General features: G+C 35.0%; 1 protein-coding gene across 1 annotated transcript in view; it reads right to left on the bottom strand.

Moving 5' to 3' along the window:
- Positions 1–6,599, bottom strand: part of LOC117334723 (opioid-binding protein/cell adhesion molecule homolog) — a 115,671-nt gene extending 109,072 nt beyond the window's left edge. Inside the window, exon 1 of the mRNA XM_033894515.1 lies at positions 5,518–6,599. Coding sequence (XP_033750406.1) covers positions 5,518–5,566 — 49 coding nt within the window. The 5' untranslated portion in view covers positions 5,567–6,599. The remainder of the gene's footprint in view (positions 1–5,517) is intronic.
- Between the last annotated feature and the right edge of the window lie 21,155 nt (positions 6,600–27,754).

The following is a 27,754-nucleotide window of genomic DNA, read 5'->3' as shown; positions in this document are numbered from 1 at the left end:
CTACTGGCTCTATTTCCTCACGGGATCGGTCATCCATTGTCATAAATGACAATGACTATATTGTATAGAACATCATTTTCAGTTTGTTGTTTGATAGATCACCTTAATGGCGGTTTTCAACTTGGATAAAATATCATCACGGACTCGGTCCAAGTTAAAATATGACAAATTGATGAATGGTCTGTACAAAAATATTGTGTTTTTTTGCTCATTGATCATGTAATCCTTCATTGTAGATTTTTTTAAATAAAACCATATTCTCAGACCACTTCAGATTTCGATGTCTCGCTATCTTGTCTACTAATCATGTAATTTAACTTTATATAAACTATAAACATATAACCTGTTGTCCCAACATCCAGTCACCACTAGTCCGGTTGTCCCAATATCCAACCACCATCAGTCCGGTTATCTCAATATCAATCACCACAAATCTCGTTGTCCTAATATCCAACCACCATTAATCCAATTGCCCTACTACCCAGCAATTACAAACTCGTTATCCAACTACCACTTCTCCGGTTGTCCCCATATCTAGTCAACACACAACTCGTTTTCCTTGTTATCCAGCCACTTCTTATTCAGTTGTCCTAATTTTAAGTTATCCTGTGGCCTGGGTCACTATCCGATCATCACTTATCTCATTATCCAAATATCCAGCAGACATTATTTATACCTCCTTATTATCCAGCCACCACTTATCAAGTTATCGAACTGTCCAGTCACCACTAGTCCAGTTATCGAACTGTCCAGTCACCACTAGTCCAGTTATCCAACTGTCCAGTCCCAACTAATCCAAATATCTACATTGTAACTGTCCAGTCCCAACTAATCCAGTTATCCAACTAACCAGTCACTACTAATCCAGTTATCCAACTGTCCAGTCACCACTAATTCAGTTATCCAACTGTCCAGTCACCACTAATCCAGTTATCCAACTGTCCAGTCACCACTAATCCAGTCATCCAACTGTCCAGTCACCACTAATTCAGTTATCCAACTGTCCAGTCACCACTAATCCAGTTATCCAACTGTCCAGTCACCACTAATTCAGTTATCCAACTGTCCAGTCACCACTAATCCAGTTATCCAACTGTCCAGTCCCTACTAATCCAGTTATCCAACTGTCCAGTCACCACTAATCCAGTTATCCAACTGTCCAGTCACCACTAATCCAGTTATCCAACTGTCCAGTCACCACTAATCCAGTTATCCAACTGTCCAGTCACCACTAATCCAGTTATCCAACTCTCCAGTCACAATTTAGTTGGTTATCTAACTATTCAGTCACCACTTATCAGATGTTTCACTAACCAGATTTGGTTTGTTTTGGTTTGTTTTTGTTTAACGTCCTATTAACAGCCAGGGTCATTTAAGGACGTGCCAGGTTTTGGAGGTGGAGGAAAGCCGGAGTACCCGGAGTAAAACCACCAGATTCCAATAATATAAGTCGGTTTTCCGAATATTCAAATGTTTTTTCTATAAAAATGTCCGATCATAATTTTGAAAATAAAATAAAATCAATGGTATATTCGTCAAAAAGACTTCAATGACAAATATCAGTCTTCCCTATAAAAAAAACAAACGTGCTAATTACATGTAATCTACCGTATACATTCGATAACATACACAAACTGTATACATTTGTACGTTGTGTATAGGACAATATAAATCGTTATAATGTCAGGTAAACATAACGCACTAGGTTAGTTTTCCATAACATTCGCTTGGTTTGAAGACAATTAAGATATCACGCAAAAGAATGCATCGAGGATTTTAACAATGTCTTCAGTAATACCAAATATATTTCACGAGTGTGAAAATATTTAAATATTGTCCACACTAGGGAAGTATATTTGGTACTACTGAAGATACAGTTAGAAAAAAATGTGAAAAACTAGTTCGCAAAATTAAAAAAAAAATCCAATCAATTGTTTAAATATGTACTCATGTTTATATTCTTGAAAATGGATGTAATATTCGTAATATTCTCAAAATATAATTATTTGGTAAAGGTCCCGTCAAAACAACCCATAGTACTACGCGTTGATCGCTCAATCCAAAATACAGCATATGACATAGCGGTCTTGATATAGGTGCACGGCTTGTTTTTTGGTCCTGATGATTTATAAAGCATATAATTTCAGCAAACTTCTATTTTGATAATTGTACAAGAATTTTGAGCACTTAGAAACTCCATTCATGAAACACACATATACATATTTACATGTGTATTCTAGTGCATATTTTAAACTTGGAAACCGTATGAAGAACTACATACAAGAGAAAACTTTATCACAGAGACTTGGCACATATTTCCAGTCCACGGTCTTCTGTATTCTAATACATAAATATATATATATATTATGGATTGGATATCCGTGTCGAGTCCCTGTGGTACTAATAATACCTATACATATATTATGGATTGGATATCCGTGTCGAATCCCTGTGGTACTAATAATACTTTGAAACACTGGCCTGTTTAATCATCGATTTTTGTCCTATTTCGCAATTTCTGAAGCACTGATTAAAAAACCTCATGAAAACAGCACAATATTTCTCATTCACATACGATTTTTTTGGTCTTAAGATTGATTCACAATCATTAACTTAATAGCATCATGTTCAAACAACGTATTTCATCAACGGATATTCATTATGTAATGTCGCTGAAAAGGTAAAAACAAATGCTGTAAAAATACCAACGGATAATAAAGCACTTGATTTCGTTCCAACAAGATTTCACAGGTATTGTCAATTACCCGAAAGGCGATCACGATAATTATCTCCTCTATTTCAAATAACAAATGGCATTTGACGTATGAAATATTCAATTAAATGGAAACATTAAACTTTATGGAACAAAACGACATAACAATATTTCGTTGTTGTGTAACTGCTTAGAATATGTTCTCTGATCATTATACGGGTATAATGGGCGGGTTTATTGCATCGTTTTGTATCAACACGTCAAACCAGCATGCCATTTTGATTTCAGAACCATTTAATAAAAAGACAAACCCTTAAATATGATGGAAAGGGAGATTTTTGTTAAGTTAATCAATAAGGAAATAAATTAAGATTAAAATAATATTCTATTTATGTATGTATTATTGTTTATTGTGTACTGCAATTAAGGTGACAATATTTTTTCTATGGCTACTGATTCTGTAAAAGCTATAAAGTTACTTATTTTACAACAATTATAAGAACTTATATTAACCATGCCTGTTCGTTGACCGGAATGGAAGCCCACGAAAGGTCTTACTATGATAGGAAACAGGCCGAGTACCCGGAGAAAACCCACGTGGACCGGCCGGTGACCTCCGTACCTTTACACGTCTGATCGGGGAACAGAACCGCGGTCGCCTAGGTAAAATATATACTGTATCTGTTCGGAATATATCTATGTAAATATACTTACATGTACATTCGCAAACCAATATTTTTCTTAGTAACATAGAGAACAACAGAAGATGGCCCCGCGACGTATTATATCGGCATTGTTTCAATATTTGGAAAAAAGCATTATCTTACCTATCCCATTGTGTGTTAGTCAATAGATATATCCAATAGCCTCCCTGTCCACAAGATAATGAAATGCGTATGTGATAACAGTGAACATTATCCTTAATTTACTAGATGCATGCTTGGAGTATTTTGTTTCCGTTTGAATGAATTCAATATACGATGATTTTCAAATCAGAAAAAAATATCCCAGAGGAGTTATTTTCGCACTCGTTCCAACAGACGAATATGTAGCATTAATGTAATTACGTGTCAGACTTGTTAGGTAATACACAGCTAGTCGGGGAGACTAGCCAGTAATGTAAACCCCAAAACAGGAGAATAGGGAATGTAAGTAATACAATTTGTGATTGTGTTAAATCGGAATGAAAACAGAGTATAGTTCCCTAGACACCGCTTGTTAGAAATATAGACTGTTTATCCAATTACTGTCCTATACAGTAACCATGTCTAATAATATGTCATCTAAAATATAATACATAACAACGTTTAAATGAAATATACCGAGTACTTTTATTACAGTATATTAAATGGAGAATACTGACATTGATTTTAAGTGATGTTGATGATTAATGTACGTGATACCTTATACAGTGGTAACTTTGAATCCCCAAAGGAATTAAGGTCACTCCTATAGATAATATTATATGTTATTTGAAATTGATAACCTACATCAAATGAGATTTCTATGTTTGTATACATATACGATTAGTGTTGTAGAAAACTAGAAAAGAAATTAATCTCGACATTTATCAGTAATATTCAAACAAAACTTACACCATACTTCAGCTACCAATAGATCAAACACTCTCGCTCTCGAGGTTTTGTGTAACTATAAAAATTCCTAGCGATATTAGATAAGTTTTTAACATACCCCTTATTATCAGATTTTCCAAAGCGGCATCATTGCTTGATATTTTCTCAAATTTTGAGGTTGTAGTTGAATAACTATTGGTAGTGATCAGTTTTATAGAGTAATCATTAATTGGATACTGTTTCAGAATATCCTCAATGTTTAGTTTTATACAATGAATGTTGTTTAAAAACGCAATTACTGTAACAACGAACTTGGCGTATATTGTGTATATCAATAAGTTAATACAGCTGACAAATCTTATCGAGGCTTTACAGTTGTTATCTAGTATCAGATTAAAGTCGTGTATATTCGTCGCTGACATTTAAATTATGAGAAACTATTTGAAACGAGCTCACAAAAAAGTGTATGTATGTATTATTTCAAATATCAAGCATTCACTAATGCAATATGTATAACACCGTGTTTTTTTGGTTTGGTTTTTGTTTCGATAGCTGTTTAAGTGTATTTCAGGAAATCTGCTTTCTATTTCTCGACCATATTACAAATATTGGATTTCGTCACCTATACTCATTCACTCAAACAATGTAACCTGTTCTCCAACAACAAAAATACTATATAATTGTTTTAATACACGTGTCGTAGAAGAACGAGATATGAGTAAGGTTATAGTTTTCAGAACGTTTACATACTGATAGTATTCATTAATGACTGAAAGCTACATCCCAACACGTGCCTGTTGATGTCAATTATGGACATATGTGTGTTGGATATAGTATTTACCAGGCAGACAGATTGACAGACGGACACATATGTGTGTTGGATATAATATTTACCAGGCAGACAGATTGACAGACGGACATATATATATATGATTTTTATTCGAAACTTAAAATTAATGTATTATGAAAACGGTTACAAGATTAGGCCCTCAAAAATGTTCTGGAGAAGACATGCAATTAGAATACCGATATATGGCGTAATACATAAGTGAGAACTAATTAAAAAGGGTAATTGGATGCTCTGACGAGAAGACATTTGCACAGGTAAACCTGCATTACAGTTATAGTCACGTATACAAACACCTGGAGGACGGACGGACAGGTGGATAGATAGACACACCATTATCTGGTATAGGAACACAGACATGAGACAACTCCCATGCCACTTACCTGTCAGTATGGCCTGTATACATATCGCTGCAAACTGTGGGTGTCCCATTGCTGTAGCTTTCTATAGCTGTTGATCAGTCACTCAATCCGTTCACAATCACTGTTCCATTAGTACAATTCCTCTAGTATCGAGAACATAGATTCCTTTTCATCGAATATGATGAAGTGTACTCTCCTTGTCGAAATGACATGTCGATGACCTTTAGCAAAGTGGAGACCTGTGTGTCCGCTGGTGTCTTATAGAACAAGCTTAATGTCTGTGTGTAATGACAGCTAGATCCTCTGCTGTATCCTCTAGCTCCTTCTATATTAATATGCCGTTGAGCCCCTAAATGACAAGATCGCCTAACTCGTTAGCAACGAACTATCAAAATATTAGATCATTAGGACTAAATAGCTACCAAAGCTCGGTACGCCGCCATGCGCATCCAAGCATGAATCGGCGATGGGATTTAAGGCAAGTTATTCCGATCCGTTTCACGACAGTTGACAGGTTAAGATGGTTTGCCGAAGTAAACATTTCACGAGACGTTTCAAAATAAGCACTTATTTTCGTTCGCGTCAAACCATGCTATCCGATCGACCAACTGCCAAACTAATTCAGCTTATTTTTTTCAAATCAGAGAAATGATCTACAAAGAGAGACTTTTGGATACTTCAAATATCAGTTTCCTTATCGCATCTTTATCAGAAACACGTGTTATCGATCGTCCGTGTAAGATATACCCATTTTAGTAATAGTATCTCCAATAAGCACACAACATGGGCTCTTCGATGAAATAAAGCCTTTAGTATGATATGTTAATCATATTGTGACAATTCACGATATTCTCACTAAACGTAATTGGATATGTTTAAACTAAATTTTGGTTTAACATTGTTACGACCACACTGATTGTCCCATTGAGGATAATGAAATAAATTGGATTGATAACTATATATATATCGCGCGCGTGCTGTCAGCTGAACGTGCGTAGCTACACTAGTCTTTAGTCAGCCCGGTAGTACGGTAAACCTAATGACGTCACTGCAGGCAGAACCGTTTAAATAATACTACGATTAAAATCACATCCCAGAGCACAATTGTCTGCTCTCACAGATGGGGTGATGTATGGTGTATCCGCCACAGCGCAATGATATACTTGGAACAGCCACATCACGTGTCATTAACGCTTGATCACTTCTAAATGTATACATATTAATGCGCGAGAAAGGTTTCTCAACAAATGATTCTGTAGATCAAATGCAAGTCACAGAGAAAATATATGTTTTGACGCCTTCCTGTCGATCGGCTGGCGATATTGCTGTTATTATGTTGTTACGTACCACACAACAAACCCAGGTCGTGTTGGACAAATTAAGCACATAGCGGCACGTCTCCGCTAGACATTTTTGGTAATGTTTTGTCTATCTTTCGGAATACATTTTGTTTGGATATCAATATACTGCTAACAGCTGGCATTTTAAATGGATGAACATGCTTTTAATTTCATTTTATTCGCGATGTAAAAACTGTGAAAGATACAAAAAAAATGTTTATATTGCTATCTTATTGTTATTCAATTTTTAACTATAAATGATAAACGCCTTTGGAAATTAATCAGAAGCAAAATGATTTAGCAAAATATTAATTTCAATACAACAAAGACCCTACCTAAACGGCCAGTTTCTTGCTTGCCCGTTTTGTGCAAATCTTGTAGACATATTGTGTGCTTTTCAGTTTCATTTCCATGTTAACATGATTTGCGTTGTTGCTTGCCTTTCTTCAAATTCAGGATTCTCATGAATGATACAAAAATGGAATTATTTTCAAAGCACATTACGCAGGCATTTTCATGTCTTTTTTTTCAGTAAAAAGTAACAATGTATTAAGAAATAAATTTCAGCTGCGTTTGAAGTATGTTACGTTGAAATATCACTTTAATGTAACTTTCGTATACTGCAATTATTCTGAAATATATCCAATGTTTGGATACAAAGATGATGTTATCGCAGTATATTCCAACTCCATAGAATCACAGCTTTCTGTCACTTGCAATTTGTCAAGCAGTTTCCAACACAATTATGGCAAAATACATCAAAATGCAGGACGTGTAGCTCTAATTGATAATCAAATTGTCCACTATCATAGCCCAACCTTATATCGATCCTCGAACATCCTGTATACAGCAGTCCTAATAACCAAATTTCGTACAGAATTTTATATTTTCTTCTAACTAAAGCTTGACGCAATTTTGAAAGATTTTTCAGTTTCATGGCAGAAAACAGCACATTTTGTTGAAGTTTCTTATTAAGAACATGGACATTGGGCGGAAACATGAACCACTATTAAGAGCTTTCAGGCCTGAAATATGTATATATTGGTTTTTGAATTGTTGATGAAGGTTGGTCGGAAAGCCATCAAATCACTGGTGGATTACAAGCATTCTTACGCGAAGCAAAATATATTTATGACATAGAAATATTACATCGAATCTAAAAGACATTCCCCTCTGTAGGTTGTCAACCTCTCCGAATTACGGAGGAGTCACATTTATGAATTAAACATTTATGCATTGTTCAAGAACTGTGAAAACACATTGGTAGCAAAAAACAACGTTAGGATATTTGTGACATTTATCCATCGCTCATAATTTTCTATAATGAAAATGCATATGTCAAGTATGGTCCTCGTGCACTTAAGAGATAATAGTGCGTCAAAAAACATTTCAGCTAAAATATGTGCGTAATTATCCGGGATGAATTAGGTGCCAAATCGGGCAACATTCCGAGCAGGATGTCTGGTGAAGTGATTTGTAATGCTAAGTTTAAAAACTCTAAAGAAGAAATAGTTTGAACTATGAAATACCGATACAGCATTAAGCTTGTCCTTTTTTAAACACATTTGCTACCTTCGACCTAAATCTGGTGGAGACGATGCTATAGTATATTATATGTAGTAAGTAAATGGTCTACCTTTACAGTACTGTAAGGTGACAATATTCGCGGGCGATTTAATTTCCCTATATTCTCGGTCATCGGATGTAGCGAGAAAATGTATAGAATCGATGAGTGGATACTGTTTACATCACATGGTTGCACGAAATTCCATTCCAACAGGAAAGGTCCGAATGGAAAAGTCGCGAAATAATAGCCCTAAACAGTACCTGTTCTGATTTTCCTACATTTATCTAAACACGTTTCCCATGGTAAGCCTTGTATCAATATCAATAATCTCACTGCCGAGTTGTTCAGAGAAGACTTTATAGAGTTTTGGGTGGATTTATACTTCATTAAGTGATCAATCCTTCAAGGTAAGTTTAGTAATTGATTTTTACTCTTCCGGCACACCTGTTATTCTCATTGATCTTTTGAAGGGTCTCTCTCCATGAAAATCTATACTTTTATTCATAGCTTGACCTCATTTTATCAAGTTTGAGTTGGATTTATGGTGTCGTTGATATGTCAATGTTCTTTGTTTTTTTTTTGTTTTTTTTGTTTTGTTTTTTTCACCTGAAGAGTTTCAATTAGGAAATCCTCAATAAAGTGTCAGTCATTTTACTTGTTGTTTCTCTTTATTTAATAATTAAATATCTAATCTTAATTGATTCCCTTATGCTATCAATTTAATTGCAATTATACGCGTAACTTCACTCATCTACGTAAAACTCGGTCGTAGATTCCGTACGAGTACACGTAGACAGTGTAGTTAGAGAGCATAAAACCAAAATATAACGTCAATTTGGTTCGTAGACAAATAATGGCAGCACAACGACATTTGCTTTTATAAGAGTGTTTTCTCTATAGGCGATTGTAGTATTTTGTGAGTTATGTTGTAGAAATGGCAGCATAAGTATGAATAACAAGACATAAACAGGCGCTATAGAGTCAACATGTGGTATCTATCCAAATAATGACAGTATAGCGAAGTTTGCTTTTACAGAAGTGTTTGAAGAGTTGGTAGCATAATATTATCGATCTATTCAGATTAATTAGTCACCGGACCTTTGTTGTCGAAGCAATAAGCTTTTGAAATACATGTTAACATATCATACATATTTTTTTTCATTTCAAAATATTTCATTTCGTTAATTTTCATGATAAAGTATACAGAAAAAAATATCTTCAAAAAAATATCTCAGCATTGCACTGTTATTAGTTGTACTTCGAGGCATTTCACCACCTCCGCTTTCTTGGTATATTATTAAATTATTTAGACATATTGGTTTGGATTTTATAACTTTGAAATGTCTTTAAATGAGAGATCAGTATTGATCGTACTAGCTCAAGTGTTAAAAACAATTCAGGTTTTTTCCGGTTTTTCGGTTATCCGGTACAACTTGATTCGATTAGATAATTATATATCGTACACATGCTTCCAAGTAAAACACTACGAGCTATAAACAGGTTTAATGAGTTGATTAATCATGTTTTTAACATTTCAGAGAATGTAATTAAAGTGATGACTATGTTCAAGCGCCAAACGAAGCTCTAATCAGTTTTGTGTAAGGCGACACGATAACAAACCGTGAGAATTTACATAGAGTTACTTCCCCTGTTGTAAGAGATGATGGCGGATTAACAAATGAATTCGAAAATGTTGCGAAAAAATACTGATTAAAGTCCTACTCCGGAAAAAAACTGTAAACCTCATTTATCCCTTCAACCAATTTCACCAAATTCAAAGCTCGTCCCTATCTGCTATTGTGTAAGGTTATGATTTGTGGGAAAACTGTGTAAACGAGAACAGTATACATGTACATGTACCTTGCAGCAATCGATGTAAGAACAATAAACTGATCTTCAATAAATGGACTTAAAAATGTGTAATGTTTATGATACAAGAATAACAAATTCGATTCTTATTAGTACTTCAATATAAATAAATGTCACCAATACAGTCCACCCTCGTTATATCGCCACATTTTGTCCACGGCAATTATGGCGGTATAACAAGGGTGGCGATAGTATAAAAGTATTGAAATTACAACCGTGAGATGGTATAAGACATTGCATTACCAACGTTAACCAGATAATCTCGCCGTAACAACGTTACACAATTTACAATATACATGTACATAATGTAGATTCATTAGTCAATGATTCTATAGGCTATATATTTTTTTATAAAAGTCATTAAAAGTTATTATTCTGCTTTTGCCGCATGCCATCTGTTATATCTGTCGAACATTACGCGAAAGTATTCGGCAGTGGCTTTTCCTCATGGACTGGCCAAGCCAAACGTTCATACCATAAACAATAGGAACATAAAGTGAGTAGAAATCAGTTCTGCTTTGATACCAAACCAAACCATAAGTGTCGGTGGTGTGACATAATAAAAACATCCGAATATCAATCTACCTCAACGATAAAAAATCATCCAAACGGAAAGATTTGTCACCTGTACAATTCTACAATTTGTAAGTGAAAACAGGAAATGTCCTATGTCTATAATAGAACACTAAGAGTTTCTTGGTAAAAAAAAACCCAGAACAAAATGGCAATATCTTCGAGAAAAATATGTAGCGATTCCGGACGTTTGTATCTTAACATGCATGCCAGGTGGCGGTATGCGAGGGTGGCGATTGATTCGGTAGTGATAGGTCGAAAAGCATGTGTCATATTACATGATTGAATTAAAAAAAAATCTAAATGGGAGGCTTTGATACCACACGACCACAGAGGCTTCTGTCCATTAAACAAGATTAAAATACTTAGGACATTTACTAGAGGGAGAGAAACATTTATATAAAGCATGTACACGCATAATGTTAACTAGACATGAACTATGAATGTATAGGCAGTTCACAAAATGACATGTAAAACACATGATAGTTGCCGATGTAGTCAAATTTCGTTTGAATTTATAAAATGGAAAACCGGAAATAGATTTAGACACCAGGATAAGAAGCATCTAAATTCCCAAAATAATTGTGTCCATTGAAGCATGAAATGCATTTTTATAAGATTCCCACGTTTTAGTTGTTTGTAAATATGATATATACTTCTACTGAATGCATCGGGTGTTTAACAGAGAATGTATAAAGGCCAGAAGGATGCAGATCTCCTGTTAGGTTTTCCGGTCAAAGCTTTTACCAGTTAGAGTAAATGGGTACATACACTATTTATAGAAACAAACTAATGTAAAGTAATCCCTAATGATCTAATTAAAGCGGTGTTAACAAGGTGTCTTAAGTACAATACACATAATTTATGATTTGATCATAAAATATGCAAATTTTAGTCAGTAAAAGGAATTCACAGATTATAAAAAACAACCTATTTTTACAATGCATTATCATTTAAATAATTTACAAAAATATCCTATTTAGTTTTTTGTGTCAACGTCACGGTTGACTGATTATATACATGCACCTGCCCATATATAGACGAACATACATTAACGTGTTAGTGTGGGATTGTGATAAGCATCTTTACGTCGTCAAATATAGCTACGTATGTATCAAGAACAAACAAATTATTTCAGAGATTCATTAGCAGAGTATAAAATGATGGTATGTGTTGTTGACATGTTTTACTAAGAGACGTTAGCCAGAGTCTGGATATGTAATTCTACATTGTTGAACCTCAACACTATCTGAGGTAAATGATACTGTTGACAGATTCTGAATGACCAATGACCACATTGATAGGATTTCGTTAACACACGGTCAGCTTTAGAGACATATGTTGCCAAATTCAAGCTGCATTATACTGCATCAACGTACATCGTATTGACTTTTGACCTAAGTTAGACATTATAACTTACCATTGAAGTCTGGCATAACCTCACTGGAGATAGTTTCATTCTTTTTAAGGAGCAACACTAATACCTGTAAGACAAAACATATTGTTCAATATGATCACAAACAGGGTTCTAATTGGCGAAAGTAGCACAATGGTATTGGGTCAGTTCAAACAACGACAAAAAAAAAATCAAATCAAATCAAAGCGTACGGTACATGTCAAGAATGTGCACCCCCTTCATATGACAAAACGAAACATGCACAAATGTACATTAAAACGTTGAATATTCAAAATTCTTTCCAAAGGATATTATGTGGTTAGTAATACTACATTTACTCTACTCAAGCATACCATATTTAACCCATTCTTTATGCTTGAATGATTTCTCTTCTAAATTTTCATCACCATCACCAGTTCTGTTAATCTGATAATGAAATATAAGAAAAAGTGAATGGAACATGTTAAAAGCTGTTGTTTCTGCCCTGAGAAATGTCTATATGGACACTAGTATGAGCTATACAGACTTGTTCTTTTGATACTTGAAATTGCAATGAAATCATGCAGAAAATGTTTCCAATTCAATGCATTTTATAAATATCAATTTGTGCTTTAGGGAGTAAAAATGTAAACCCAAACTAAATCCTGATCCTGCTTTTCCTCATACTCTTCAATGCTACAAGGATCTAGTTTAGCGGTTGTCGTCAATATCCAGTGGGTACCATTACCATTTAATCATTCGGCCAGCCATATTCGTTTCCAACTTTATATCGGCATGAAAGTACTGTCGAGGCTGCTGTTCTATCATCAAGCGTGTCGTCCGGGGGAGGATAACCCAGACAAATGGTTGCTGGTACATCATTGTCGTAGAAGGTCGACGAGGCTTTTGTGTCAATACCCTTGAATAATTTCTTTGAAAGAAAGAGAACCATTTATAAATCTTCATCGCCTATCATACATTAATGTCTATATTAAACAATTTTAGCTGCATCAGTTCTGGCTGTCATTCGATTCGCCAGTACCAACCTAGTGACAGAAGCGGGGTTTATAAAAATAACATTCATGACAGGCCTAGAGAAAAGAAGGGTTTTTAAAATACGTCATCTGAGCTAGCCAAATGTCGCCTAGCAAGGCCAATTTGGTGTCGATTTGACAGGAGTATAAGTAACATCTGCCAAACCATGATCAACCAGGTGGCACATAGCTGGAACTTCTATAAAGAAGTAACTGTCACGCGGCACCGAAGTTGAGACACAGTGAAGAAATGTATTAACATGCAAAATGCAAGCAGGACCGACCTAGTGACATACAGTCAAAACTCCTAGGAGGATCAAGCTGTCACGCGGGACAAACCGATAAGTCAAGAACGATAATAAGTTAACATTGTCATCTAGGACCAAGCATCTGGTCTGCGGTAAGAAATCTTAGTAACGTCTCGCCGTCAGCCGGGTCACCAGACATGTACAGACATCAACAATGTAGCTAGGAGTTCAAGCAAAAACTGTATTGATCATTTCGATCGGATGTACCCTGTACAAACTTGAATTTTAGGACACTACAGGCCACCTTAGTCAAGTTTTATTACAACGTAACCAGCAGCGACAGTTAACAACTAATTGTATGTTAAGCATGATGATTTATTTCTGAAAGTTAATATTCCCTTGTGCGATATGAAGTGAGACGTGATGATGTTTGTTGATATGCCTAGTCGTCACCACCGTAGTTCCCATCTAAAATTTAACCCGGAATCTACCTAGATTTGGATGGCTGTGTCGTCGATAAAGACACCTGGTCTTATTCGGAGTAGAGCTAAGGGCCTCTAAGAAAATATGTATCTATTAATTATGTTTAGTATATAACCCTTTATTAATTATTTATGAAAAGAGATTTTAAGTAGTAAAATTTATAACAATATTTTGTACATGCATATTGAATGCAACATTTAAAAAAAAATTGCGATAATTCTATCTTTACATCATAAAAATATACATAAATTGACCTAAAACAACAATGATATTTCAATACACTATTTCATTTAAACTATTTTAGATGGGTATGTCTTCTTCAAAAACCAGCACATTTTAGTTTAGACAAATATCGGTAATATAGGGATTGTTTCTGTACAGGCTATAGTCGAGTCATAAATCCGAGCGTGGTTAATGTCCCCAGGGGAGACAATCTCACACCCCGGGTCTGTCCTGCTATGCATTATTTATTACATACCATGAGAGAGCCTGAAGCAATTGACACTGCACGTGATAGATGTTCTGCTTACAAGGTGTAATGCACTGTTTGACGGTGTACGGACGTAACAATCATTCCTTAATTACAATAATTAATTCTGCAAATCGGCGAGGACCGGAGAGCGACGGACTTTGGACGGACTAATTATAGAACCCCTATAGGTATAGTGTCGGGTACTTTGTAAGTACAAGAAAGGCTTAAAAGTTTTCCTCTTCCCTCTTTATGTCCATCGATGCGTTTATGTTTCCTGTTCCGTCGCCATTGGCTGAGTGTAAAACGCTTGTTCGGTAAAACACCTATAAAAGGATGGCTAGTAAAAACTGTCTCTCACAAATCTCAGCCAAGTTATTACTCTTAAAGGTTTGAACATAGAAAAGGATAAAACATCCACACCAATAAAACCACCATCATCACCAGCGTCAACGACGACGACGACAACAACAACAACAAATGCACTCTTGTACGAACGAGATACACACTGATTTGTAACTAAAATGTGGTAATGTGAGCGATCTGTAATTAATTATACACACAGGCATTCATTCTGTTAATGATAATTAATGTTGATTGTTCTGTTAATGATGAACGGTTTATGTATTAACATATTACATGCCACTATTCTTCATTATAAAGGTGTTAATATATTCAATTATGCTACTCAACCACAAACAGACAAAATAACTCACTTTCATGCAATTACTTTCTAACATTGTTTCCATGTTAAGATGCCCGTATCAATCTGCATAATCTGGTATACAAGCACAAGCTATTTTTTCATGTATATATATAAAATGAATTTATAATCCGAAGGCAAGTACATCATACTTATTAATTGATAATTTGGAAATACTTATTTAACTAGATTATTTATTTTGCATTGTTAAACGGTATATCGTCTATCTATAGTTGAAGCAATCTGTTTAAAAAAAAAACAAAAAAAAACTGACTCATAACGAAACCGTCATTAAAACCAAAACTCAATTGATCGAGGGCAAATATAAATCAAAATGTGGATACGATGGAGACTCCTAAAAAGAGCAAGGAGAATAAGACCAGGTGTTCCGGTAGATAAAGCGTAATCTGCTTAATCCACGACACCGCCATGGAAATCTAGGTCAAATAGGGATTTATTAAGTAACTATCTGAAAATGTACATCAATTGACATGAATAGAACTGTTTATCGCAAAATTACCAAGCAAAATATTTACACGCATGTTTTTGCAATAACAATGGTGACATTACAAAAATACTATATATTCTTAAGTAATTCAACGATGGGAAATACAATCAGAGAGGGACGAGTAAGAAAGGTGAAAGGGCAAGCAAAAGATAAATATCGGACAAAATGTCTTATTACAATGTAAGTACAGTTATAAATTATATATGTATACTTGACACATACAGACTACATAGTCCAGTCCGGTCACCTCATCATAAACCATAATCCCAGCCTTCCCCAGTGGCTGTCCCTCCAGACATCGTCACCATTGTCCCTTGCAGACATGCTTTCGATAGTTGGCATTACAAAATGAATGTAAGGTATTTATTGTAGGAAATAGTAGCGGTAGCGCACAGTAGGTTAGACAAATTCAAAATGATGAAAACATATTCTGGAATAGATGGATCCAGTACTTATTTGATAATTGATGAGTTTCTAATAAATTTCGTTTGCAGACCTCTATAAACAAATTCGTGCATAGAGACATCTTAACTTGATATGTAGCGTTAACAAATTCCTAAATAAAAATAGCTTAACTTGATATTATGTGTAAACAAATACCCCCCCCCCCCCCCCCCCCCCCAAAAAAAAACCAACTGGATGGTTTCATTTTGATGCTTTCTCTGAGAGGTTGTAAATATAACAATTCTCGATCTTATCTATTGTCGACAGGAACATATGACATCCCTGTAGACTCATTTTCATATCATGTTCAGTTTTAATCGTCTATTTTGAATTTAAACGTTGTTTGTTAATTGCATATAACGATATTAACGTAGTACAGTTAAGATGTATCTACTGTACTTTTTAATTTGCAAAATAATTGTAAGTGTTGTTTCGTTGTACTGTTTTCTACAGCAGCCATTGTAACAGTGTCAGTTCATCATGTCACTTATCTTTTTTTTTAAATTCGATTATACACTAAAATTTTATTACGTCACATAAGTTGCTTTACAGAATGTATTTCAAAATACGAGTACACAGCACATTTGCTGTGTACGTCTTTGATCTTTGTCATCTTCATCAGAACACAAGTGACAATATTTAGACAAGATATCTGTATGGAATGTCTGTGAAGATAGCCACGATCGTGACGGTTGGTAGACGATGACAACTTCATTAACACGCCGAGAAGCTGTTAAATTGAATTACTTGTATGTGTCATTAAAATCTTCCGATGCAATTCGTAAGAAACCGACATGATGCCAGAACGGGTTACTAGGCGAGCTGTAGTGTTCTTGTCCAATTGCAGGCGGCTAATTAGTGCATCAGATATACTAAAAGTGCAACGCGTTACCATAGTCCAAAATACAAGTGACACGCAATTGTGACAATAAACTGTCCGGGGAGGGGGAGGGGGAGGGGGATCACCCCATGTTTCTCATTTGTCGTTAACCGGTTACTAAGTTTCTACTCATGTATATAGAATGATATCTGTATGGTCGATCCCGTTGCACACTTGTAATTCGACGTCATGTCAAACCGACCACAATTGATTTATCTAGTCTCTCTCAAAGAAGATTTGGTTACGAGAACCAATTAACTGCAGTGTTTTAGAAGAATAATATTAATTAGTCAAATGAAGCAAATTAAAATCAAAGTTTGACAGGAAACTCGGTAAACGCATAGCCATACCATGTGTATTTATGTCAATGCTGTATCAGTAAAGGCGGGTGTATTTTTCCTAAAACAGGTTGATTTCTTTTATCACACGTGAGAAAAGGACAGTTTTATGTGTCACCGTATATCACACGTCACTGAAAGACAGCTTTGTGTGTCACCGTATATCAGAGGTCAGAGAAGGACAACATTGTGTCACCATAGCACACGTCAGAGAGAGACAACTTTGTGTGTCACCATATATCACACATCAGAGAAGGACAGCTTTGTGTGTCACCGTATATCACACGTCACTGAAAGACAGCTTTGTGTGTCACCGTATATCACACGTCAGAGAAGGACAACATTGTGTCACCATATATCACACGTCAGAGAGAGACAACTTTGTGTGCCACCGTATATCACACGTCAGAGAAGGACAGATTTGTGTCACCGTATATCACACGTCAGAGAAGGACAACATTGTGTCACCGTATATCACACGTCAGAGAAGGACAGCTTAGTGTGTCACCGTATATCAGAGGTCAGAGAAGGACAACATTGTGTCACCATATATCACACGTCAGAGAGAGACATCTTTGTGTGTCACCATATATCACACATCAGAGAAGGACAACTTTGTGTGTCACCATATATCACACGTCAGAGAGAGACAACTTTGGGTGTCACCGTATATCACACGTCAGAGAGACAACTTTGTGTGTCACCGTATATCACACGTCAGAGAGAGACAACTTTGGGTGTCACCGTATATCACACGTCAGAGAGACAACTTTGTGTGTCACCGTATATCACACGTCAGAGAGAGACAACTTTGTGTGTCACCGTATATCACACGTCAGAGAAGGACAACTTTGGGTGTCACTGTATATCACACGTCAGAGAGACAACTTTGTGTGTCACCGTATATCACACGTCAGAGAAGGACAGCTTTGTGTGTCACCGTATATCACACACGTCAGAGAAGGACAACTTTGTGTGTCACCGTATATCACACGTCAGAGAGACAACTGTGTGTGTCACCGTATATCATATCTATATATCATTGACATTTTAACTGCGCTCATGCTCCTTATCAAATGTCATCCGAACTATTCTGTACATTTGACAGTTTATTGTGTCTAGAGCACAAAACACATAAGTGTTCATAGGTATATATGACTTTAGATATGAAACACTACTTCGTTCTTCTGGCAATGAAAGGGCCAACACTGTGGAAACCAAGAGGGAAAGTTAGAAAAAAATATTTTGGAATATGATCGCGTTAAGGTACATTGTAGCTTAATAATTTAATAATCATGGAAAACTGATAAGATCAAATAAATGATCAAAATGAATGTATACTTGGTTTCTAAACATATCTTGTTATTCATCAGAAAATGATAATTTGTACGCAGAGTTACGAAAAACAACTCTCTTTTTTTGCATATCTTCATGCAAAAATAATAAAGAATATCATCATAATAACGAAACCATTATTCCAAGAGATCGATTAACAGATGGCAAAGTATTAACAAAAAAATATAGACTTGTATGGAAACATTTTAAACTGATGGGAAAAATTTATTAAGATGGATTAGTTGTCTTCACAAGTGTTTACATCAGAATATATATGTTGATAATGTTTATATCGTAACATATAAATGGATAATGTTTATATCAGAATATATACAATTGTATATCGATTATGTTTATGGAAGGAGGATCCATCAAGATGATCATAATGTCTATATTTGGACTAGTTTCTGATTCCTCGTCTCATATAGCCTAAATGATAATGTAAGTTTTAGAGACTGTGCGTGGTATCATACACTAGCCCAAAAGGTGATGTAGGTTTTAGAGACTTTGTGTGGTCTCATATGGCCCAAAAGGTGATGTTTGTTTTAGATAGTGTAAGTGGTTTCATAGCCCAAAAGGTGAGGTATGCTTTAGATACTCTGTGTGGTCTCCTATAGCCCAAAAGGTGAGGTATGCTTTAGATACTCTGTGTGGTCTCCTATAGCCCAAAAGGTGATTATGTTTTAGAGACTTTGTGTGGTCTCATATGGCCCAAAAGGGAATGTTTGTTTAAGAGACTTTGTGTGGTCTCATATGGCCCAAAAGGTGATTATGTTTTAGAGACTTTGTGTGGTCTCATATGGCCCAAAAGGGGATGTTTGTTTTATTTAGAGACTGTGTGTGGTCTCATATGGCCCAAAAGGTGATTATGCTTTGGAGACTGTAATTAATTCTTAGTTTCGTTATGGATTACAGTTATTGTAATTATTATGATTCAAAAGAAAAAATATGAAAACTATTCAGCTCACATGACATGCATAACTACAGGATATCGAAGATGCTTAAGAACTTCCCTTTGTATGTCTGTACTAACAAATAGCCAGCGTAGTATAGAACATAAAGAGGATGAAATGATGTCTTGAGAGACATCGTGCCTGGCGTAAATGTACTGTTTCTATTCTGTATCTTTTATTTAAACATGAAGTTTATTTATTTACGTGTGAAAGCGCAACACCGCTTCAAGTATGAGCAATTGAAATTATTTAATTGGAAAGCATTGAAATGCATTGGAAACCGACGCTTTGGGTGAATTTAAACCGTCCGACTTATAATAAACAGGGAGCCCATTAGTGACTACGTCGTAAACCAAAATCAACAGTCAACATGTCAGCATGTCAGCTGAAGAACTTGTAAAAACGATTCAGAGATCAATAGCGTGCAATTAAATGTATAAGGAGAAGGAAAGGGAGGAAGGAGGAGAAAAAATTAATGTATTTTTCGGTCAAGTGATTAAGTGTGATAAATATGAACATGTTTGTCTTTTTTAATGTCTTTCATTCCCTGTTGTCATTAAGACGGGAAATATTAGAATTTAATGTGGTCCCTGTACAAAGCAGGTTTACTTGTCTTGTCGAAGCATTGTGTAACAATATCGATATAAGGTCCGGTTTAGCCACCAGTTTCGATTTGTGGCGAAGACTTGGGCGGATTTCAAATTCATCAAAGTAAATTTTTGTTCCTTGAGCCGTTTAATGAATAAAACGTCGTAATTCATGTGTCTGTACAGCCCGGAACACATCCATATTATTCTGTAAATACCCACTTGTGATGGCCTGGTACAAACACGCCTTGTGATGTCGTTTATAGTAACCTCAAATCAGTTTTCATGGTCACCTCAATTAGGTCTCCTTGGCAACCTCATTTAGACATCTTCTCATGTGTATGTGGATCTGGTTACAAGGTAAAGGAAATTGTGAAAAGAAAGAATATATATATAGCATTTTAGGTTGGACAGTGGTTATAATGAAACAATGCGAAAACAAGTCTTAGAATGAAACTGAACTATTCCATATAATTGTTGACAGGAAAATGTGGTACTTGAAATATTATTACTAAAATTTTGAAATCAAAACAGCTAAGAAAAAAATCTAAATATTTGTTTCACTGTTGTATTGATAGATAGAATATACTCATAATGACATTCGAATCCGAGTTGAATGTTACTTTGTGTGCGTCTTTTCAAGTATGCATTACACAAAAAAAAGAAACAAGTAGGGGAAAATGATTAAAGAAAAATAAGAAACCAAAACATCACCTTGACTACGGGGTGTGAACAGGTGGTTAGAGAATTATAAATAATGGCATTTAGACCTACTAACAACCATAACTATATTGAACAATAAGGTCACGAAACTCGATGAATTCCTGAATTGATTACATATTTGTTCCTCATGATATATTCTTTAGACATTATTTGGTCGCATTCATAATAATAAAAACCCGGAGACAAAATGGAAAAAAAAGAAAAGAAAAATAAATGAAAAAAAAAAACAAAAAACAAACAAAAAAACAACAACAACAAAAAACTTAAACGTATGAAAATATATATTAAGGCTTCAACATGATGATATGCAATAAAAAAGGTCACCCTGCGTGAAATTGAGGTAAAAGGCAAGCCTGAAAAGTACTTTTATCACCGAATACATTAATATCCCATTGTCAGATATTATGTGATAACGAGTTGCTATTTCTCTCTGTGATGGACAATTTTCACGCAGTAGTGTTCAATTTTGACAGTATTATTTCATTCACGATCTTCCGCAGTTCAGGAAAAACAAATTTAAGATGAAAAAACTATTTTTCTGTTTTCTTTTTTCTTTGTAATAACAATTGAGCAAATGGAAGAGAGGATTATCCTGGAAGTGCTTCACTTTCAGGTGGAAGCCATGCTGGCAATTAGTACTGAAATGTCTCTTCAAAAATTCCCGAAAAATTTCAAACAAGAAGAATTGGATTACGGTGAAAATCGTCAGGAAAGTTCATTTGTTCATAGTCTTTATGGGAAAAGAAACCAATTCGATCGTAAGCGTTGTTGGAGTGATTTACAGACGAAGGCCTAAGAGTAACAGATGCGTCCTTATGCTGCATTCAGCAAGTGTGTGAACGGCATTCCGATTTCTTTGCTAATTAGCTATGTGTCAGTTTCCACGATGATGAGATAATAAAGAAGGATAATGTTTGGCTATTTAATTAAGCTTCATATTGGGTTTTGGTTTTATGCTCGAAACCCAAGGAGTTTCCTTCATATTTAATTGGCCAGAAAATACATTCTCGACAGTTGACCCTAAATGAAGGCAATGCAGGAAATAAAATGTTAACCTCTGAGTTATGAAAGTCGTTCCACCGTACAGACAATGAATGTAACATCAGTATTTAATTACTGATATCACATATATACACTAGCTTACACCACGTGTCAGTATGATAATAATCATAAGTGTTAGTATAACATAATCTGAGTGTCAGTAAATTATATACGGAATAATAGTATAACGATAAACATGAGTGTCAGTATAAAATATACGGTCAGTGTATCATATAAGGGGCCGCGGTGGCAGAGTGGTGAAGGGGTACCGACACTTTATCACTAACCCTCCACCTCTGGGTCGCGAGTTCGAAACCCTCGTGGGGAAGTCCTTCACCTCCAAAACCAGGTACCTCCTTAAATGACCCTGGCTGTCAATAGGACGTTTAACGAAATAAGCCAAAAAAAGATGACATGTCAGTATTATATATACTGAGTGTCAGTATATAAGACCATAAATCCATTTGACCACGAGATAAATTACGTAAACAGTTCAGCGCTTTTGGATTGTGACAAGACAAAAGGTTAATACTTACATATACAATATTTTCATTTTACAATAACAGCGCTTGAAAAGTCAGATACATGCATTTACATAGCTTGCATGATGGTCGTTCAAAATTATTTTGGCGTCTAGTTGCAAAAGTCGTTGACAGACAACTATACGGCGTCAATTTCAACGTGACAGTAGATAAAAAAGGTCCCGTATTTCAATTATTGTATTAACATTAAATCGTAAAAAGTAAATTGACTACAACAATTTTACTGATGTCTTAATGTTATCAAATAAAAAAAAATGTTGATATGAACATTAGGAGTGGCTTTTGTTAGTAAACACTGACAATGATACAAAAGGAAGTCCTATGTATACAATGTAAACCGACTTGTTCACAACTCGAAAACTTGTGCAGTTGTAAATATCATGCACAAGACATAGCCCATTGACATGTGGTTATTTATTTATTTATTTATATCTAGTGGTCATTTTTAGTATTTTTAGAGTTTTTATCTTCAGCATCCGAAATTGTGACATTTCTTTTGCCCTGTTTTTGAGTTTCCTCTGTTGCCTTCTAGGCATCGATACCTTAGGCCTTTGGTATCCCTGACACGTCCTAGAACCCCAGCTGTATGCTGGTCCTATCAACTCTGATGCGTCCTAGGACACCAGCTGTATGATCCATGGGGAATCCTAAAAGGACACCAACTGTATGATGGTCCTATCATCCATGGCGAGTCATAGAAGGACAACAGCTGTATGGTGGTCCTATCATCCATGGCGTGTCCTAGAAGGACAACAGCTGTATGATGGTCCTATCATCCATGGCGAGTCATAGAAGGACAACAGCTGTATGGTGGTCCTATCATACCTGACGCGTCCTAAAAGGACAACAGCTGTATGGTGGTCCTATCATACCTGATGCGTCCTAGGACACCAGCTGTATGATGGTCAAATCATCCATGGCGAGTCCTACAAGGACACCAACTGTATGATGGTCCTATCATCCATGGCGAGTCATAGAAGGACAACAGCTGTATGATGCATTTTAAATACGTTTGGCTCTACTACAGAACCTTACTCTCAATTTGCATTGGGAGATGATTATACGTATGTGTCTTTGTTTGTGTAATGCTTACAAACATGAGTCTATGATTTTGTTGATCACATTAATCATATTGATAATACCGTTAAGAAGGTAAAAATGTAACAGAGGACATTGTATCGAAACTTTGACTTTTGTAAAAGCTATGGTTTATATATAAATTCTCTATTGTACTTTAACGTTGTCAGTATTAGCACGTGCAGGCAGACGACGCACGTTACAGACACCAGTCATCGATAGATGACATATCATGTCTGTTTGAAAATCAACAGGGAATACTTTGATCTCAACTTAACATATGTTGCGTGCAGCATTTGGCTACAAATTTATTGTTTCTAATTTAATAAGCAACTTCATCAAATTCATTTTCCGGCTCTGGTATAAGAAATAGAGAGTGAATTCACACGAGAACAGATGGGTTGGGCGGGCGGGGATCTATGACAAATAGAAACAGGACCCTGACAATATGTGGCGTTTTATTCCCGACAGGAGGGGAATGTTCAATAATTTATAATAGTACATGTATTTGCTTAAAAATGATATCATTAATTTATCCAGTAGTAAGACAAGGCTATCTACCGAGAAGGGTTCAGTTAACGCTGTGAGAATGTTATGCTCGTCACAATTGTTATATTAAAGATTGAATTTTATCTTAATTCTTTACTGGATTGTATTCCAAATATATTTGGTTGGGCAGGAAAAGGGTTACTATCTTGAAACACCTCATTTAGCTTTTATGTGTTTTTTCATGTTGTTTTCCCTTTCGTTTTTCTTAACTTATCAATATCGATCGATATTTTCACGAAACTATCATGAAAGCAAACATATGCTTCTTTGATTTTCTGGCTGACTAAGGGACGAATACATAAAGCACATTTCCGACTGAAAAATCACTGCTTACAGAAAGGTTGATTTAACTAACGTGTTCAGCATGAAGTCAATCCATGTTCTCAAGGAAGAGATGCTTGAAGCCGTATCAATGTCAAACATATTCCAAATTTGAAAATTGACACCCAAATGATCAATAGTAAGATGCTTCTGATTGGCTGGAATTAAAAGAGCTGTGTTCTTGCGATTAACCAATCATATTCCCACTGGGACCCATTTAATAATTGTATCAGCCCCTTAAAATGACAGAACATCGTGTGAGTCACGAGCCACGCGTTGATGACGTAGTCAAATGTAATGAAAAGCTTACATGTTCAGGAGGTGATAACCATATCATAAAATAAGAAACGTAGAATCTGAAGAAGTTGCGATCGATACCATAGACTGCAGGTGAGGACGAGCGCGACTTCTCACCCCGTCACGGACGGAACACCAATCCTACATAGCGTCTCTATCAAATATGCATACCACCATCACAATATCGGTGAGAGAAGAATATCAAAGTCTCATTATACTCAATTACAGCCTAAACAACACTTGAATATTCTGAAGACAATTTCTTTCCGCGCTTGGTATATTGTACTTGAGGTTAATCTTGATCGCTTAACAATCAAAATCAATTAGTTACATTTGTAGTATTCACGGTCTAATATTAATATTTTTTTATGGAAATGCATATCTTTTAATCAATACACAATGATATTTATCACTATGATGTCAAAATGGCAATACAAGAATTGTTATATAAAAAGACAAGTTAAATTGACACAAGCCATCATATTGTACACCGATGAAAATCATTCGTTGCCAATTCATCAAAGACTAAAATTTGGATTAATTTATACAAATGATAAGTTCCTGTTTGATATTACAGAACGAACTGGACATTCGAACAAATTCTGAAGAACAAAATAAATTGTGTTTACCTGTTGAGATTTCGCTAGTAAAGTCGTGAGTCTTTGGACGTCATTGAACAGCAGGTGGTTCACAGCAGGTGGTTCACAGCTGATTAAATAATATAGTGTTTATCACAGGTCAAAACGTAGATCGTGGAAATAATTCACCAGAAAACGTAAGGTTATGATAGCAAAGAAATATAAACATAGGTCAACAAGGCACATCAACAAGGCTTATCAACAAGTCATATCAACAAGTCATATAAATAAAGTATATCGACAATAGGGCATATAAATAAGGCACATCAATAAGGAATATCAACAATAGAGCATAGCAATAAGGCACATCAATAAGGAATATCAACAATAGGGCATAGCAATAAGGCACATCAAGAAGGAATATCAACAATAGGGCATAGCAATAAGGCACATCAATAAGGAATATCAACATTATGGCATATCAATAAGGAATATCAATAAGGAATATCAACATTGGGGCATAGCAATAAGGCACATCAACAAGTCATATGAATAAGTATATGAATCAGGAATATCAATAAGGAATATCAATAAGGCATATCAATAAGTAATATCAATAAGGAAAATCAAAAAGGCATATCAATAAGGAATATCAATAAGGAATATCAATAAGGCATATCAACAAGAAATATCAATAAGGAATATCAATAAGGAAAATCAAAAAGGCATATCAATAAGGAGTATCAATAAGGCATATCAATAAGGCATATCAACAAGAAATATCAATAAGGAAAATCAATAAGTAATATCAACAATAGGGCATATCAATAAGGCACATCAATAAGTAATATCAATAAGGAATATCAAAAAGGAATATCAATAAGGAATATCAATAAGGAATATCAACAAGGAATATCAATAAGGAATATCAACATTAGGGCATATCAATAAGGAATATCAATAAGGCATATCAAAAAGGCATATCAACAAGGCATATAAATAAGGCATATCAATAAATAATATCAACAATAGGGCATATCAATAAGGAATATCAATAAATAATATCAATAAGGAATATCAATAAGGAATATCAATAAGGAATATCAATAAGTAATATCAATAAGGAATATCAATAAGTAATATCAATAAGGCATATCAATAAGGAATATCAATAAGGCGTATCAAGAAGTCATATCAACAAGGCATATCAATAAGGAATATCAATAAATAATATCAATAAGGAATATCAATAAGGAATATCAATAAATAATATCAATAAGGAATATCAATAAGGAATATCAATAAGTAATATCAATAAGGAATATCAATAAGTAATATCAATAAGGAATATCAATAAGTAATATCAATAAGGCATATCAATAAGGAATATCAATAAGGCGTATCAAGAAGTCATATCAACAAGGCATATCAATAAGGAATATCAATAAATAATATCAATAAGGAATATCAATAAGGAATATCAATAAATAATATCAATAAGGAATATCAATAAGGAATATCAATAAGTAATATCAATAAGGAATATCAATAAGGAATATCAATAAGGAATATCAATAAGGAATATCAATAAGTAATATCAATAAGGCATATCAATAAGGAATATCAATAAGGAATATCAAAAAGGCATATCAATAAGGAATATCAATAAGGAATATCAATAAGGAATAGCAAAAAGGCATATCAATAAGTAATATCAATAAGGAATATCAATAAGGAATATCAAAAAGGCATATCAATAAGGAATATCAATAAGGCATATCAATAAGGAATATCAATAAGGCATATCAACAAGGAATATCAATAAGGAATATCAATAAGGAATATCAAAAAGGCATATCAATAAGGAATATCAATAAGGAATATCAACAAGGAATATCAATAAGGAATATCAATAAGGAATATCAATAAGGAATATCAATAAAGCATATCAACATGGCATATCATCAAGGCATAACACAAGCATTGATCACGTCTGATTTCAGACATATTTTGAACATTCTTTACAAAGCGTCAACAGTTTTGGTTTATTTGGTTTACGTTCTATTAATAGCCAGGGTCTTTTAAGGACGTGTCAGGTTTTGGAGGTGGATGAAAGCCGGAGTATCCGGAGAAAAACCACCGGCCTACGGTCAGTACCAGGCAAGTGCCTCGCGTGGGTTTCGAACTCGAGTTGGAGGGCTTGTGTTAAAATTGTCGAGACACCTTACCACTCGGCCATTGGCTACATAGAATATCGTCGATGCCAATTACAGTGAACATCGCCCTTGAAATAGCCATCCCCATGACAGGCAAAGTAAGAATTCTTCATCAAAGCCACAGTGTAAGGCACAATGTAGGTTGTTTCAAAATATTTTTGATCTTCCTGAAAATATCTTGAGTTTTTCAGGTATGGCATCCATTCAG

Source organism: Pecten maximus, chromosome 9 (genome assembly GCF_902652985.1).
Source record: "Pecten maximus chromosome 9, xPecMax1.1, whole genome shotgun sequence".
Classification (NCBI taxonomy): Eukaryota; Metazoa; Mollusca; class Bivalvia; order Pectinida; family Pectinidae; genus Pecten; species Pecten maximus.
Note: the sequence above shows the minus strand (reverse complement) of the source record. Positions and strands in the feature narration are given on the sequence as shown.